General features: G+C 44.6%; 1 protein-coding gene across 1 annotated transcript; it reads right to left on the reverse strand.

Annotated features, from left to right (window-relative positions):
* Positions 1-560: 560 nt before the first annotated feature.
* LOC140189129 (uncharacterized) lies at positions 561-18,344 on the reverse strand. Its single transcript, XM_072245836.1, has 2 exons — positions 18,149-18,344; positions 561-2,782 (listed from the first exon to the last, which is right to left on the reverse strand). Exon 2 carries the CDS (start codon positions 2,022-2,024, stop codon positions 1,083-1,085), a length of 942 nt encoding a protein of 313 aa, XP_072101937.1. The 5' UTR covers positions 2,025-2,782; positions 18,149-18,344; the 3' UTR covers positions 561-1,082.
* Positions 18,345-19,093: the final 749 nt, after the last annotated feature.

Here is a 19,093-nt window from a genome sequence, read left to right on the forward strand (position 1 = left end):
GCTGGTGCTTCTGTATGTTAGGAGACAGAATATATCCCTTCCCACAGGCAGAGCAGGTGAATGACCTTTCCCCACAGTGTCTCAGGCTGGATGAATGACTGAATCCCTTCAGAACAGGAGAAATATTTTTCCCACCTATGAGCTTGCTAGTGCACCATCAGGTCAGACGACATAGTGAATCCCTCCCACCCCTCAAGCATTGAATAAGGTGTTTAACTACCATTATTCCCCGGTGCAGAGATCTGAGGGACTAACAACATGTCAGACACAACTGTAGTCAGCTTGTCTTCTTCAGTCTGCAGAACGTCATGCAGGAAACTCAAGGGAGATCCCTTCCCCCACAGAGTGGTGACTGTTTGGAACCCACCACACAGGGACAGCGAGGGGTGAACAACAGGGTAGGATTTAAACAGACTGTCGTAGAACAGAAATACGGGCAGGGACCAGCTGGGTGGAGTTGACTCCCCACTGTAGACTGGGAGTGTTGTAGATTCACTGAGTACCCGAGACAGAGTTTAAAATAGAACTGATTTATTTATCACAGAAACTGCAGTCCCATTAAACGTGAACATCAGAAGAAACTCCTCCCATTCCCAGTGACCAGGGTGCAGACCTGGTTTGATGAACAGCAGCAGTAATTGCAGAGTCCGACAACAACGGTCACTTGTGAACCTGCCTCTGGACACAGCAATCATAAGTATCCAGCCAGCAGCTTATCAAAACATTTCTCCCCAGTGTGAAGTCGGTAGTGTGTCACACAGTGAAAATCTCTTCCCGCAGTCTGAGCAGGTGAACAGCCTCTCTCCAGTGTGAACTCACCGATGTAGCATCAGTTGAGATGACCGAGTGAATTCTTTCACACATTTTCAGCAGGTAATGGGTCTCTTTCCAGCATGAACTTGCCAGCAGGGAAAGATGACTGAGTGAATCTGACTGAGCAGGTCAATGGCCTCTCACGACTGTCAACAAGCTGGTGTCACAGCAGCAAAACAACTGTGGGATAAGCTTTCCCACAGTCTGAGCAGGTGAACTAACTGAGGTGCCCATAGGTGAGTTAATTGAGTGAATCCCTTCCCACACACTCAACAGGTGAATGGCCTCTCCCCAGAGTGAACTCGCTGGTGTACCTTCAGTTGAGATGACTGAGTGTATCCTTTCCCGCAGTCAGAGCAGGTGAACGGTCTCTCCCCAGTGTGAACTAACTTGTGTGCCTGTAGGTGAGATAATTGAGTGAATCCCTTCGCACACACTGTACACCTAAACGGCCTCTCCCCAGTGTGAACTCGCTGATGTACCTTCAGTTGGGATGACTGACTGAATCCCTTCCCACAGTCTGAGCAGGTGAATGGCCACTCCCCAGTGTGAAGTGACTTATGTGCCTGTAGGTGAGATGATCGAGTGAAACTCTTCCCACACACTGAACAGGTAAACGGCCTCTCCCCAGTGTGAACTCGCTGATGCACCTTCAGCTTAGATGACTGAGTGAACCCCTTCCCACAGTCTGAGCAGGTGAACGGCCACTCCCCAGTGTGAACTCGCTGGTGTGCATGCAGGTCAGATGACTGAGTGAACCCCTTCCCACAGTCTGAACAAGTGAACGGCTTCTCCCCAGTGTGAACTCGTTGGTGTACCTTCAGTTTAGACGGCTTCGTGAATCCTTTCCCACAGTCAGAGCAGGTGTGTGGGTACACTCCAGTGTGAACTGACTGGTGTGCCAGTAGGTCAGATGACTGAGTGAATCCCTTCCCACAGTCTGAGCAGGTGAACGGCCTCTCCCCAGTGTGAACTCGCTGGTGTACCAATAGGGCAGACGATCGACTGAATCCCTTCCTGCACACTGAGCAGGTGAACGGCCTCTCCCCAGTGTGGACTCGCCGGTGTACCTGTAGGTGAGATAAGTGTGTGAAGCCCTTCCCGCAGTCTGAGCAGGTGAATGGCCTCTCTACCATGTGAATTCGCTGGTGTGCTTGTAGCTGGGATTTTCGATTGAACTCCTTTCCACAGTCTGCGCAGGTGAGCGGCATCTCCCGTGTAAACTCGCTGGTGTACCAATAGGGCAGATGATCGATTGAATCCCTTCCCACTGTCTGAGCAAGTGCCCAGTGTGAACACACTCATGTGTCAGCAGATCAGATGACTGAGTGAATCTCTTTCCCCATACAGAACAGTTGAACTATCTCCCTTATCAGCTCACTGGTGTCTCTTTGGATCGGCTGAGTGAGTGAATCCCTTCCTACACACGGAGCAAGCGATCGGCCCCTCACTGCTGTGAATTTTCTGACGTATCGTCGGCGAGGATGACTGAATGAATCTCTTCCCGGAGGTGGAACAGGCAAACCATCTCACTGTGCTGTGAACTTGCTGATGTATCTTCAGGCTAGATGACTGTGTCGATCCTGTCCCCCACACAGAGCAGGTGAACTGGCTCCCTCCTCTGTTCACCGTTGTGTCTGCGGCTTGCTGAGTGACAGAATCACAGACTGAGAGAAGGAGAATGATAATCCCTGCTGGCAATTCACCAGGTCAGACGTCAGACAGAGTGACTGCCTCGTACAGTCAATGCAGTTGAAGAACTGATCTCGAGTGAACAAGTGCTGATAGGTTCTCAGCTCCCCGGTTCCTGTGGATTGCACAGAGTTACACATAAAACTTCACTTCAGACACAAAACTTGTTTCCAGATGGAATGAGATACCTCTTCATCTCCAAGGATCAACCGCAGATATATTGGTGTTACAAATATTATTGCGATTCCTGTACAGAAATTCGCTGTCATTTCCAAACCTGCAAAAAGATTTACAAACGATATCAATGGGCGAAAGACAGCATTTCAAGATGAAATAAATTTAATGGACTGACACCACACTGTTACAGAGAGGTTCAACCCAAGTTGGAGGACAACTCCTGATTTTCTAACTGAGCACGGATCAGGTACCTGGGCTGTCCATCCAGTTCTCCGGCTGGTTTTCTGACTGTATCAGAATGGGCCTCTCCTGCCTGACTTCAATCTGTGATGTGGCTCGGTTTGTCTCTCTCCATTTGTATTATTTCCAGTTCTGGTCATGTCCCACAGCGCTAGAAAGGCGCATGGTGTTACACGGCCTGATCACTCTGACCCTCCCCCACGTGACTGACGGTAGTGAAATCACCGATGGCAGTGAATACGAAGGGGAAGCCAGTTGCCTTTCCCATCGGAGTGTGGCACTATTGTGATGTTGAAGCTACAGGTCACTCGTTACCCAGGAGAAAGATGTTTGATATCATTATCTACCCAGAGAGAATGGTACAAAACATGTTCTCACGGGTAGAAAGGCCCAGAGAAAGAGGCCAAACAAAGGTGGTTTTCTCAAGAACTAAACCTGACGGGAGGATTTTGTTCTTTTTTTCCCCATGCAGCAATAACTGGCATTTTCTTTGGAAGGAAGAACCCTCCCCCGAGATTAACTTGGGAATATGTTTGTCACAAACACGCAAGAAAGTCTGCAGAGGCCGGAAATCCAAAGCAACGCACACAAGATGCTGGAGGAACTCAGCAGGCCAGGCAGCATCTATGGAAAAGAGTACAGTCGACGTTTCGGGCCGAGACCCTTCAACAGGACTGGAGAGAAAGAGATGCTAGGTTAGAGTAAGAAGGTGGGGTGCCAGGGAGAGAGAAGTACAAGTTGGCAGGTGAAAGGTGAAACCAGGAGAGGAGCAGGAGGTGAAGGAAAGAGCTGGGAAGCTGTTCGGTGAAAGAGGTAAAGGGCTGGAGGAGGGAGAATCTGACAGTAGAGGGTAGAAGACCATGGAAGAAAGGGGAGGAGGTGTGCCAGAGGGAGGTGATGGGCAGTTAAGGAGACAATGTGAGAGAGGGAAGCAGGAATGGGGAATGGTGAAGGGGAGGCAAATACAGGAAATTAGAGAAATCGATCTTCATGCCATCAGGTTGAAGGTGGAGGAATCAGGTTTCTTACAGCGACATAGGACCCTGGTCAGACCCCAGTTGGAGTACCGTCCTCAGTTCTGGTCGCCTCACTACAGGAAGGACGTAGAAACCATAGAAAGTAGGAGAGGTAACACACATCAAAGTTGCTGGTGAACGCAGCAGGCCAGGCAGCATCTGTAGGAAGAGGTGCAGTCGACGTTTCAGGCCGAGACCCTTCGTCAGGACAGGAGAGGTTCCAGTGACGTCATCGTTCAGAATAGCAGCTTAAATCAATAGCTCCTCTGGAAAAACACATATTTTGCCCCGTTAATCCATCAAGTATAAGATCTTTCGAAAATATCTGAATTGATAAAGGGGGCAAGAATAGGAAGAAAGAACGGCGATTTAAAAAAAAGCATCACTGCGGAGCCTATGGAAGAGAAAGGTACAGCACGCGGCTCTCCTACACGTGCACGTGGCGGCGAGGCTGACGTGGGGCCTCGATCAGGTGAGGCAGCAAATATGATAAGGATTCCGGAAGAGATAAGGGAAGTCCAGAAAGATATAAAACAGCAACTCAATGATATAAAGTCAGAGCTCGCCAACGTCAATCAGAAAATAGCGGTGCCAGAGACTCGAATTGAGAAGATGGAAGATCACGTGCAAAACGTGGAACAGATACTCAGTAAGACGATAAAAACATTAAAGCAACAGGAAAGTAAATTGCTTGACCAGGAGGGAAGATCGCGACGGAAAAATATCAGGATTTATAATGTTCCCAAAGGAGCGGAGGGACTGTCGATGATGGACTTTGTAGACAAGCTGCTGCGGGAAGTGCTGGAGATTCCCCAGACTATAGAGATTGAAATTGACAGAACGCATCGTTTGCTCGTCCCGCGCCCCTCCGGAGACAGAGAAAGTAAACCGCGCTCAATAGTACTTAAATTCCTTTGATTTAAGAGCAAGGCAGAGATTCTACGAAGGGCCTGGGTTAAGAAGAGGGTTTTTTGGAACAGGAAGTTAATATACTTCGATCATGATTACCCCCCAGCAGTCCTAAAGAAACGGAAGGAATATTCCAAAGGAAAATGAATATTAAAGGAAGAAAAGATTAAATTCCAAACCCTGTACCCTGCTAAACTGAGGGTATTTTACCAAGAAGGGATACGACTATATCAGACGGTGGAAGGGGTGACTACAGACATGAAGAAGAGGACTGCCCATTAACGTGGTCAAACCAAGGGAAAGTCTGGCTGAGCAGTTATCCCAATCTGCTTGGAGAATAGTAAGAGAACCGAGAAAGCAGGGGATGGGAGTAAGACGAGAGAAGGATATTAGGAAGAGACTGTGAGTTCTCCGAAGACAGCCCTCACCTCCTCCAGAAGAGCCATAAGGTTTGGCTAACTTTAAGCGTGCTGATAAACTAAATGGAAGCAAAAATAGACGGTGATATACCTATCTCGAGACATACGTATTATAATGTGGGTTTTATATTACTCAATTTTTAAAAATTTATTCATTCATTCCCTTTTCCCCACCTAAATGAGAATATATACATGGGAGGAATACACAGGGAAATCATTTCTGTGTAATGGACATAGATTTTTTAACTTACTTTTATAGGTACTGCAGCAGGGGCCCTCAACTCACAGGTAGGAGGGGCTATGTCCCACGGCTAGACATTTCCTCTAGCTCAACCCCGGGTCATCTAGAAACCCCAGCCTTGGAATCACACCTTCATTACCTTTTTTTTAATTATTCACATTTCTTGGCTCTTATTTATTCAGGGAGTAGATCGATTAAGTTATATTCTGCAAATTTCAATGATATACTAACAGATAAATACACATGGCTAAGGACAAAGTAAAATTCATTTCTTTTAAAGTCAATGGGCTGTTGAATCCAGTCAAGCGCAGTAAAATTCTATCAAAAATGAAAAAAGAACAAGCCCATGTAGTATACTTACAGGAAACTCACTTAAGTGATAATGAGCATGGAAAATTAAAGAGAATGGGCTCCACTAATCCGTCTTTCTCCTCATATAAATCAGGACATAGAAGAGGAGTTCCTATTCCCATCTCAAGCAAGCTAAATTTTGAAAAAGTATTTGAAATGGGAGATAAAGAGGGCAGATATATTCTGGTAAGGGGGCATATAGATGGAAATCCAGTTACTTTATTGAATATATACACACCCCCAGGAAGTGATATTAGTTTCTTCCAGAAAATTACTAATATTATGGTAATGGAAACAGAAGGTCTCTTGATATGTGGAGGAGACTTAAATTTACAACTACAATCAAAGTTAGACTCTTCCAACAGAAAAACTTACGAAACAAAGTCCTTACATAAGAAAGTTAACACTCTTTGAGGATGTTGGTCTAATTGATATATGGAGGGACCTTTTCCCCGACAGAAGGGATCACACTCATTATTCTGTCCCCCATTCCGTATATACAAGAATAGACTATTTCATAACATTTGGAAAAGATAGAGACAAAATAATCACCTGTGGAATTGGGACAATAGATGTAAGTGACTGTGCACCCTATATATTTATCTGTTGATCTTGACCCACAACCAAAGAATACGAGTTGGAAACTAAATTCAAGTCTCCTCAATGATCCCTATTTTAAGGAACAAATTAAAAAAGAAATTGGCCTTTACTTAGAATTCAATGATAATGGAGAGGTTTCACCTCCCATTCTATGGGATACTCTGAAGGCTGTCTTAAGAGGGAAAATTATAGCGATATCTTCATATAAGAAAAGAATAAGGAATAAAACATCAGAGGAATTACAAAATAAGCTGAAGGAACTAGAAAAAAGAACACAAATTTAGTTTGGCACAATATACAAGAGAGGAAATTTTAAAAATTTGGAATTAAATTAATAGTTTGGCTACACAAGAAATTAGAAAAAATTAAGTGTTTCTGAAACAGAGACACGATGAAAGTGGATCTAAATCAATGAAAATACTGGCATGGAAACTGAAAAAAAAATAATAGCAGAAAGTACAATTCATAGAATTAGGGATCCAAGAACAAAAGTGATAAAAAAAAATAAGCTCAGTGAAATTCAAGAAGCTTTTGAAATGTTTTACAAAACACTATATTCCAAAGTTCCAGGGGGAAGCATAACCCAAATTGACACCTTCCTGAATTCTTTAGAGTTACCCACTTTAAGCAAAGAACGAAATAGAACGATGACTGCTGACATAACTGAAGCTGAACTAAAAACTGCAATTAGTCGGCTTAAGTTAAGCAAGTCACTGGGATCAGATGGATATATGGCAGAGTGGTATAAAGAGTTTAGGAGTGGGTTAATTCCTGTTTTACTCCCCACATTGAACTGGGCTCTAAGAAAGGTGCAATACCACCCAGCTGGAAGGAGGTGATAATCTCAGCTATACTGAAAGAAGGCAAGGATAAAATGGAATGTGGGTCATTTAGACCAATATCTGTTCTTAATATGGATTATAGAATATTTACCTCCATCATGGCCAAACGATTAGAAGAGTTTCTACCCACACTGATACATAATTATCAGACAGGTTTTATACAACAACGCCAAACACAAGACAATATACGAAGGACACTTCACATTATGGATCATATAGATTTGGTCTACATGACAAAACTATTAAAACTATGCAGGCACTATACGACAATCCTATTGCCAGGATTAAAATCAATGGATATTTATCTAATAGTTTTAACCTGGAAAGGGGCACAAGACAGGGTTGTGCATGGTCACCGCTACTCTTCACATTATATCTATTATATCACATTATATGTATTGAACCATTAGCTCAATACATCAGACAAAATGAAGATATCAGGGGAATTACTATTAAAGGGACAGAGCATAAATTGGCCTGTTACGCGGATGACATTTTGATCTATCCAGGGCAACCAACGTACTCTTTACCTAAATTGTTGCAATCCTTTGAACAATATGGCCAATTATCAGGATACAAGATCAACATAGATAAAACCCAACTACTTTCATATAACTATAGCCGACCAAGAGAAATTGAAAGTAGATATCCTTGAGCATGGCAAACAGAGTCCGTCAAATATTTGGGCATCATTATGCCAAAAGATTTGGCAAAATTATCAGAATGCAATTATCAGCCTATATATAAAAAAAATAAGGATGATATAACAAGGTGGAACCTCATTCCTTTTCTTGGTCTCAGTTCAAGGATTGAATCTATTAATATGAATATACTGCCAGACTATGAAATCTCTTTCAGACCCTACCAATAGAGATTAACCAAAATCAATTCAATGAACGGAACAAGATGCTATCAAGATATATATGGCAAGGTAAAAGGCCTAGGGTTCGTCTCAAAACTTTGCAATTAGCCAAGGAAAAGGGGGGATGGGGCCTACCTTCTCTTAGAGATTATTATTTTGCAGCACAGTTGAGAGCCGTGATATGCTGGTGCAACCCATCATATGATGCTCAATGGAAAAACGTTGAGGAGAGGATACTTTCCATCCCCATACAGGCAATTTTGGCTGATAACAACCTGCAAAGTTACATAAATAATATTGACAACACGTGGGTGAAATGGACTCTTAAAAATGGAAAACTATTATAAAAGAATATAAACTAGAGAGAGACATTGCAATTCTTAAATGGTGTGCATATGACTCGGATTTTACGCCGAATAAACTGGATAAACATTTAAGGACTGGACAGCTAAAGGAATAACAGCTATTTGCAATATAATGTAAGAAGGAACACTGTTCAGTTTTGAAATGCTCAAAGAGAAACACTTATTAGAAAAACAAGACTTTTACCAGTATTTACAGATGCGACAGTATGTTAATAGGACGGTTAAAAATGTAACCAAGGCAAGTACGTGTCTGATGGAGCTATTTAGAAAAGCATATAATTCAGACAACGGTAGTAGAATAATTTTAAGCGTGTATAAGCATTTATCAAATTTTAAAACATATTCGACTTCATACATTAAAACAAAATGGGAGAAGGAAGGAGGGATAATAATATCTGAAGAAGACTGGACAATAATATGGTGGTATCAATGGAAGTGTACCAGTTCACAGAAATGGAGGGAGTTCAGGTGGAAAAACTTGATAAGATATTTTATTACACCCTCTCAGAAACCCCATTATGATAGTAACCCCCTGTTTGCAGGAGAAATTGTGGAAATCAAAATGCAAACCATTATCATATTTTCTGGGAATGCCCCATTATCAAAGACTATTGGAGTGGGATACATAATGCCCTACAAGACATCTTTAAATGTGAAATACCCTTAGAGAGTAAGACCATATATTTTGGGTATATACCTCAAGAATGGTTGAAAAGAGATAAATATTTAATGAATGTACTGCTGGTGGCTGGTAAAATGACCCTTACCGGGAAATGGTCATCACAGGAGAGTCCAACTTTAAATGTATGGATGGAAATTACAATGGACATTTACAAAATGGAGAAGATAACAGCATCTGTTAATCATAAGTTGGAACAATTTGATTCATACTGGAAAAAATGGTTTAACTACATAACACCTCACAGGCCTGATTTTATTCTCACAAGTCAATGAATATGTTGTAAAAAAAAAAAGATCACTCTCTACTCTGTACATAGTTTTCTTGTTTCGATTGTTCTTTCTTTCCTCTCCTTTCTATCAGTGTATACCTCAGATAAATATTATGTGAAGATTTGTGACAAATATGATTATATGATATATATGTAGAGTATCTGAAATACATCTTACGGAAACGTTTGATGATGAAATTTAATAAAAAATAAACTACAAGAAAAAAGAAAGAGTAGGAAAGGAAAGGTACATCGCATGCGGAGTTTCTCCGGTTAGCGGACGACTTCCTCCCACGCCGCTCTAACGTAGTGGGAAATCGCGTACGAGACAAGTTACAGCAGTGGTTTGTCATTGCCTTTTCAAAGAGACCACCAGCTCGTAACCCAGCACAGATGAAAAACTTGCAGAGGAGCCGAATGGATTCGAATTCGCCCCGCAGTCCAGCACTGATGGCACGACGCCACCAGCCGGGACATAGAAAGAGTACAAAGGAGATTTACAAGGATGTTGCCTGGATTGGGGAGCATGCCTTAGGCTGAGTGAACTCGGACTTTTCTCCTTGGAGTGGTGGAGGATAAGAGGTGACCTGATAGAGGTGTATAAGATGATGAGAGGCATTGATCGTGTGGATAGTCAGAGGCTTTTTCCCAGGGCTGAAATGGCTAACACAAGGGGGCACAGTTTTAAGCTGCTTGGAAGCAGGTACAGAGGAGATGTCAGGGGTAAGTTTTTTTACGCAGAGGGTGGTGAGTGCGTGGAATGGGCTCCTGGCAACGGTGGTGGAGGCAGATACCATAAGACCATAAGACAAAGGAGCAGAAGTCAGCCATTCGGCCCATCAAGTCTGCTCCGCCATTTTATCATGAGCTGATCCATTCTCCCATTTAGTCCCACTCCCCCGCCTTCTCACCATAACCTTTGATGCCTTGGCTACTCAGATACCTGTCAATCTCTGCCTTAAATACACCCAATGACTTGGCCTCCACTGCTGCCCGTGGCAACAAATTCCATAGGTTCACCACCCTCTGACTAAAAAAATTTCTTCGCATTTCTGTTCTGAATGGGCGCCCTTCAATCCTTAAGTCATGCCCTCTCGTACTAGACTCCCCCATCATGAGAAACAACCTTGCCACATCCACTCTGTCCATGCCTTTCAACATTCGAAATGTTTCTATGAGGTCTCCCCTCATTCTCCTAAACTCCAAGGAGTACAGTCCCAGAGCGGACAAACTTTCCTCGTATGTTAACCCTCTCATTCCCAGAATCATTCTAGTGAATCTTCTCTGTATCCTTTCCAATGTCAACACATCCTTTCTTAAATAAGGAGACCAAAACTGCCCACAGTACTCCAAGTGAGGTCTCACCAGCGCCTTATAGAGCGTCAACATCACATCTCTGCTCCTATACTCTATTCCTTTAGAAATGAATGCATTCACCTTCTTCACCATCGACTCGACCTGGAGGTTAACCTTAAGGGTATCCTGTACAAGGACTCCCAAGTCCCGTTGCATCTCAGAACTTTGAATTCTTTCCCCATTTAAATAATAGTCTGCCCGTTTATTTCTTCTGCCAAAGTGCATAACCATACATTTTCCAACATTGTATTTCATTTACCACTTCTTTACCCATTCTCCCAATCTATCAAGTCTCTCTGCAGACTCTCTGTTTCCTCAGCACTACCAGCCCCTCCACCTATCTTCGTATCGTCAGCAAACTTAGCCACGAAGCCATCTATTCCATAATCCAAATCGTTGATGTACAATGTAAAAAGAAGCGGCCCCAACACGGACCCCTGTGGAACACCACTGGTAACCAGCAGCCAACCAGAATAGGATCCCTTTATTCCCACTCTCTGTTTCCTGCCAATCAGCCAACGCTCTATCCACGTATGTAACTTTCCCATAATTCCATGGGCTCTTATATTGTTAAGTAGCCTCATGTGTGGCACCTTGTCAAAGGCCTTCTGAAAATCCAAATATACAACATCCACTGCATCTCCCTTGTCTAGCCTACTGGTAATTTCCTCAAAAAATTGTAATAGGTTTGTCAGGCAGGATTTTCCTTTAAGGAATCCATGCTGAGTTCTGCCTATCTTGTCATATGCCTCCAGGTACTCTGTAACCTCATCCTTGACAATCGACTCCAACAACTTCCCAACCACCGACGTCAAGCTAACAGGTCTATAATTTCCTTTTTGCTTCCTTGCCCCCTTCTTAAATAGCAGAGTGACATTTGCAATCTTCCAGTCCTCCGGAACCATGCCAGAATCTATCGACTTTTGAAAGATCATCGCTAATGCCTCCGCAATCTCCACAGCTACTTCCTTCAGAACACAAGGGTGCATTCCATCTGGTCCAGGAGATTTATCTGCCTTTAGACTATTCAGCTTCCTGAGTACTTTCTCTGTCGTAATTGTGACTGCGCACACTTCTCTTCCCTGCCACCCTTGAGTGTCCGGTATACTGCTGTCTTCCTCAGTGAAGACTGATGCAAAATACTCGTTCATTTCCTCCGCCATCTCCTTATCTCCCATTACAATTTCTCCAGTATCATTTTCTATCGGTCCAATATCTACTCTCACTTGTCGTTTACTCTTTATATACTCGAAAAAGCTTTTAGTATCCTTTGATATTATTTGCTACTTTCCTTTCATAGTTCATCTTTTCCTTCTTAATGACCTTCTTAGTTTCCTTTTGTAAAGCTTTTAAAATCTTCCCAATCCTCTGTCTTCCCACTAATGTAACCCCCCCCCGGCCACCCTCAGGGTCGCTCGGCTCGCTGTTGTCTAGGGAAACAGCCTCGGCCCCGGCAAACTGGGTAATTCGTTGGTGTGGATGCTGTGTGAGGTACCCCACCCCACCCACAGCACAGACAATACACCAGATGCAATTAAATGATTTACAGTTTATAGATATTACTGGAACTATATAATTAAAAGAGAATAAAATATAAAAGGAAAATAAAAGGCGCCACACTTATCAAAGTTCAATCTCTTTGTGCACAAAAACCGTTGGAGCTCAAGGACCTTCTTCTTCACCCTGTGACCCTCTCGGACCACCTCGACCGGCCACTTGGGACCAACAACGGTGGTCGACCAGACGCTCCACACGAGTCCATCTCCGTCTCCTCGCCGAACGTCCTGCTCGGGGTCCGACCCCGTTAGCGGACTCACAGCACCTGGTCCATCCTCTGTCTCGCTCTCCCGCCTTCTGCCCCAAAACCCCGCGCAGATAGTATCTTCAAATACACCAAAACCATAACAACTATCCCAATTGGTTAATAGAAGGCTGATACCTCAATTCAAAGTAAAACAAACTGCTAGCGCAAACTCTCTTCAGCGTTAAGGCACAACAAAGCCGCAATCCCCAGATTAACATAACAAAGTCGCCATTTTAATTAGCCTCCGCAGTAACATAAAAATCGAAACCCCCTTACACTAATTTTTGCTTCTTTGTATGCCCTCTCCTTTGCTTTAGCTTTGGCTTTGACTTCTCGTCAGCCACGGTTGCATCCTTTTTCCATTCGAAAATTTCTTCTGTTTTGGAATATACCTGTCTTGCACCTTCCTCACTTCTCGCATAAACTCCAGCCACTGCTGCTCTGCCGTCCTTCCCGCCAGTGTCCCTTTCCAGTCAACTTTGGCCAGTTCCTCTCATGCCACTGTAATTTCCTTTACTCCACTGAAATACCAACACATCGGATTTCGGCTTCTCTTTTTCTAATTTCACAGTGAACTCAATCATGTTATGATCACTGCCTCCTAAGGGTTCCTTCACCTAATCTCTCTAATCACCTCCAGTTCATTACACAATACCCAATCCAGTACAGCCGATCCCCTAGTGGGCTCAACAACAAGCTGTTCTAAAAAGCCATCTCGCAGACATCCTACAAATTCTCTCACTTGAGATCCAGTGCTGACCTGACTTTCCCAATCCACTCGCATGTTAAAATCCCCCACAATTATCATAACACTGCCCTTCTGACAAGCCTTTTCTATTTCCAGTTGTAATTTGTAGTCCACATCACTGCAGCTGTTTGGAGGCCTATAGATAACTGCCATCAGGGTCCCTTTACCCCTGCAATTTCTTAGCTCAACCCATAAAGACTCTGCACCTTCCAATCCTATATCACCTCTTTCTAATGATTTATTATTATTTCTTACCAATAAATCCACGCCACCCCCTCTGCCTACCTGCCTATCCTTCCGATACACCGTGTATCCTTGGACATTCAGCTCCCAGAGACATGCATCCTTTAGCCACGTCTCAGTGATGGCCACAATATCATACCTGCCAATCTGTAGCTGTATGACAAGATCATCCACCTTATTCCTTATGCCGCGTGTATTTAAGTATAACACCTTAAGACCAGTATTTGGTACTTTTTGCTTTGATTGCACTGTAACTCATCCCAATGGCTGCAAATTTGCCCCATCACCTGCCTGTCTTTCCTGACATCTTTACTGTTCACTATCTTAGATTTATTTCTGTTTTCCCCCTCCTCCACTCTATCATTCCGGTTCCCACCCCACTGCCAAATTAGTTTAAACCCTCCCTAACAGCTCTATTAAACCTTCCCGCCAGGATATTGGTCCCCTTCAGGTTCAGGTGTAACCTGTCCATTTTGAACAGGTCATACTTCCCCCAGAAGAGATCCCAATTATCCAAGAATCTGAAGCCCTGCCCTCTGCTCCTGTCTCTCAGCCACGCATTCATCTGCCTGATCCGACGACTCTTGCCCTCGCTAGCACATGGCACAGGTAGCAATCCTGAGATTACTACCCTGGAGGTCCTGCTTCTCAGCTTCCTTCCTAACTCCCGGAAATCTCTCTTCAGGACCTCTTCCCTTCTCCTATCTATGTCATTGGTACCAACATGTACCAAGACAACTGGCTGCTCACCCTCTCCCTTCAGAATATTCAGGACCCGATCCGAGACATCCCGTACCCTGGCACCTGGGAGGCAACACACCATGTGGGTATCTCTATCAGGCTCACAGAATCTCCGGTCTGTTCCCCTGACTATGGAATCCCCTACGACTACCACATTCCTCTTCTCCCTCCTGTACAACAGTGCCAGGCTCAGTACTACAGACCTGGTCACCGTGGGTGTCCCCTGTCAGGTCATCCCCCTCAACAGCATCTAGAACAAGATATCTGTTGCTGAGGGGGACAGCCAAAGGGGTGCTCTCCACTATCCGGATACAATAGCATCTTTTAAGAGGCTCCTGGATAGGTACATTGAGCTTAGACAAATAGAGGGCTATGGGTAATTTCTAAAGTAAGTACATGTTCAGCACAGCATTGTGGGCCGAAGGGCCTGTACGGTGATGTAGGTTCTCTGTGTTTCTATGTTCTGTGTTTACCCAGACGGAATATAAGGTGTCATTCCTCCAACCTGAGTGTGGCCTGACAAACCACTGGCCAACATGTCGGAATGGGAATGGGACGTGGAATTAAAATGGGTGGCCACTGGGAGATCCCACCTTTTCTGGTGCTCTCCCAATCTCCGTCGCATCTCATCGATACACAAGAGGCCACACCAGGAGCACTGGGTATAGCAGGCAACCCCAACAGATTCACAGGTGAAGTGTCGCCTCACCTGAAAGGAGCATTTGGGGCCCTGAACGGAGAAAGGAGAAGGTGTAGGGGCAGGTGTGGCATTAGTTCTGCTTGTAAGGATAAGTACCAGTAAGGTCATTGGGGAGGGACGAGTGGGGAAGGGAATCACGTAGGGAGTGATCCCTGCGGAAAGTGGAGAATTGTTGGTGGGGAGGGGGGAGGAGGAAAGATTTGCTGGGTGGTGGATCCCTTTGGAGCTGGAGGAAATTATGGAGAAGCACGTGCTCAAGCTCTGTCGGCAGGAGGATGGGTTGAGGGCAGGTGTGCAGAGATGCTGGTGAGGGCTAAGTCGATGGTGGAGGGAGGAACGCCCATTTCTTTGAAGAACGAGGACCTCAGTAGTTCTGGAATGAGAAGCCTCATCCTGGCGGAGACAGTGGAACTGAGAGAAGGGGATGGCATTTTTACAAGTGACAGGGTGGGAGGAAGTATAGTCTAGGTAGCTGTCGGGGTCAGTGGGTTTATGAAAGACAGCAGTAGATCATAAGGCCATAAGATATAGGAGCAGAAGTAGGCCATTTGGCCCATCGAGGCCATTCCGCCATTCAATGATGGGCTGATCCAATTCTTCCAGTCATCCCCACTCCCCTGCTTTCACCCCATACCCTTTGATGCCCTGGCTAATCAAGAACCTATCTATTTCTGCCTTAAATACATCCAATGACTTGGCCTCCACAGCCGCTCGTGGCAACAAATCCCACAGATTTACCACTCTCTGACTAAAGTAATTTCTCTGCACCTCAGTTCTAAATGGACGTCCTTCAATCCTGAAGTCATGCCCTCTCCCCTACCATGGGAAATGACTTTGCCATATCCAATCTGTTCAGGCCTTCTAACATTCGGAATGTTTCTATGAGATCCTCTCATTCTCCTGAATTCCAAGGAATACAGCCCAAGAGCTGCCAGACGTTCCTCATACAGTAACCCTTTCGTTCCTGGATTCATTCTCGTGAATCTTCTCTGAACCCTCTCCAATGTCAGTATATCCTTTCTAAAAAAAGCAGCCTAAAACTGCACACAATACTCCAAGTGAGGTCTCACAAGTGCCTTACAGAGCCTCAACATCACATTCCTGCTCTTATACTCTATACCTCTAGAAATAAATGCCAACATTGCATTCGCTTTCTTCACAACGGACTCAACCTGGAGGTTAACTTTTAATGTATCTTGCACAAGGACTCCCAAGTCTCTTTGCATCTCAGCACTTTGAATTCTCTCCCCATCTAAATAATAGTCTACCCGTTTATTTCTTCCACCAAAGTGAATGACCATACACTTTCCAACATTGCATTTCATTTGCCACTTATTTGCCCATTCCCTTAAAATATCTAAGTCTCTCTACAGGCTCTCTGTTTCCTTAACACTACCCACTCCTCCACTTATCAAGTGGAGAAATCAAGAATGGGGAGAGAGATGTAGGAAAAAGACCAAGTAAATTTAAAGGCAGAATGGAATTTGGAGGCAAAGTTTATGAGCTCATAATAGGTGCAGGAAGCAGCAGCAATGCAGTTGTTAACATAGCGTTGTATCCTCCAACGATGCCCCCCTTCACCATTCTCCCTTCCCATTTCCCTCTCACCCCATCTCCTTGCCTGCCCATCACCTCCCTGTGGTGCTCCTCCCCCTTTCCTTTCTTCCATGGTCTTCTATCCTCTCCTACCCTCTAACACTGACTTCTCATCTTTTTTCCCCCAGTCCTGATGAAGGGTCTCGGCAGTGGATGTTGTCTATATGCACTTCAGTAAGGCATCTGACAAGGTTCCACATGGAAGGTTAGTTAGGAAGGTTCAATCGTTAGGCATTAATATGGAAGTAGTAAAATAGATTCAGCAGTGGCTGGATGGGAGACGCCAGAGAATAGTGGTGGATAACTGTGTGTCAGATTGGAGGAGCGTGTGTAGCCGTGTGCCTCAGGGATCTGTACTGGGTCCACTGTTGTTTGTCATATACATTAATGATCTGGATGATGGGGTTGTAAATTGGATTAGTAAGTATGCAGATGATACTAAGATAGGTGGAGTTGTGGATAATGAAGTAGGTTTTCAAAGCTTGCAGAGAGATTTAGGACAGTTAGAAGAGCGGGCTGAAAGATGGCAGATGGAGTTTAATGCTGAAAAATGTGAGGTGCTACTTTTTGGTAGGACTAATCAAAATAGGACAAACATGGTAAATGGTTGGGCATTAAAGAATGCTGTAGAACAGAGGGATCTAGGAATAATGGTGCATAGTTCCCTGAAGATGGAATCTCATGTGGATAGGATGGTGAAGAAAGCTTTTGGTTTGCTGGCCTTTATTAATCAGAGCATTGAGTATAGGAGTTGGGATGGAATGTTGAAATTGTATAATGCATTGGTAAGGCCAAATCTGGAGTATTGTGTACAGTTCTGGTCACCGAATTGTAGGAAAGATGTCAATAAAATTGACAGAGTACAGGGGAGGTTTACTAAAATGTTGCCTGGGTTTCATCTCCTAAATTACAGAGAGAGGTTGAACAAGTTAGGTCTTTATTCTTTGGAGTGTAGAAGGTTGAGGGGGGACTTGATAGAGGTGTTTGAAATTATGAGGAGGATAGATAGAGTTGACATGGTTAGGCTTTTTCCATTGAGAGTGGGGAAGATTCAAACAAGAGGACATGAGTTGGGAGTTAGAGGACAAAAGTTTAGGGGTAACATGAGGGGGAACTTTTTTACTCAGATAGTAGTAGCTTTGTGGAATGAGTTTCCAGCAGAAGTGGTTGAATCTGGTTCGATGTTGTCGTTTAAAGTTAAATTGGATAGCTATATGGACAGGAAAGGAATAGAGGGTTATTGGCTGAGTGCAGGTCGGTGGGACTAGGTGAGAGTAAGAGTTCGGCACGGACTAGAAGGGCCGAGATGGCCTGTTTCCGTGCTGTAATTGTTATATGATCGATCACTCTCATACCCAGTCACGCCACCTCGAGAGGTACCCATGGCTGCCTCTCTCCCCAGAACCCCCCACGAACGAGAAACCCCTCTATCCGTTACGGTCCCAGCGATGCGTATGCGTCTCTCGGGGCGCCAGCTCCTTACCTCAGTAGCAGAAAGTTCCCCTGGGGCCCGGATTACGGTTGGTGGGTCTGAGAGAGAGAGAGAGAGAGGGAAAGGAACGGGAATGATCCCGGTGCGTCTGGATTTCGCAAAAATTGCCCCTCAGTCGCGGTGTGGAAGCCGGTGCTGATGAAAACTCTGCCTGCAGCCACGCTTCAGGGATGCCGCCGAATCGCCAGGACGCCGTCGTCTGAGCGCATGCGCAAGCACCGGGGTGGATAGCGCATGCACGTCTACAGAGTTTTATAACGCATGCGCGGTTGGTCGCCGAATTCCGAAGCGCTCAACTGAAAATGCTGAAGGGACTCAGCAGGTCAGGCAGCATCCATGGAGGTGAATAACTAATCAACGTTTCGGGCAGTGACCCCGCTTCAGGACGGAAAAGGATGGGAGAAGACGTCACAATAAGAAGGTCGAGGCGGGAGGGGGAAGGAGGATAGTTAGAGGGTGATAAGTGAAGACAGGTGAGAAGAGAAGTAGCCGGAGGGATTTGTAAAGCACAGCTGCACCCCAAAGTGGACAGGGGTGGCAAACACAGCGTGATGTTTACATACGCTTCTCCCTCGGGGAGAATGCAGTGACTTACCTTGGAAGTACAGATTTGAATGCAGAGTACAGAGTTAGTGACAGGATTTTCAGCAGTGTCCAGACACAGGGGTATCAGGAACCACATCAGGAATCCAGGCAATTTAATAGGTGGTTAAGAAGGTGTATGGAGTTTTAACCTTCAATAATTAGGAATTTGAGTTCAAGAACAGCGAGGTAATGTTGCAATCCTATACAATCCTGGTTAGACCACACTTGGAATATTATGTTCACAGACATCCCACCCTGCAAAAACTCATTTCAGGGAGGTAGCACCATCAAATTCCGGGAGAGGTGGGATGTCTGCAATAGAGTAGCTCCTTAGCAGCTAGCCAGCTAGTT

This window comes from Mobula birostris, chromosome 28, assembly GCF_030028105.1.
Source record: "Mobula birostris isolate sMobBir1 chromosome 28, sMobBir1.hap1, whole genome shotgun sequence".
NCBI classification, from domain to species: domain Eukaryota; kingdom Metazoa; phylum Chordata; class Chondrichthyes; order Myliobatiformes; family Myliobatidae; genus Mobula; species Mobula birostris.

Excerpts from the sequence above, each read along its gene's own strand:
- LOC140189129 (XM_072245836.1), bottom strand. The coding sequence starts at position 2,024 with ATGCCGCTCACCTGCGCAGACTGTGGAAAGGAGTTCAATCGAAAATCC.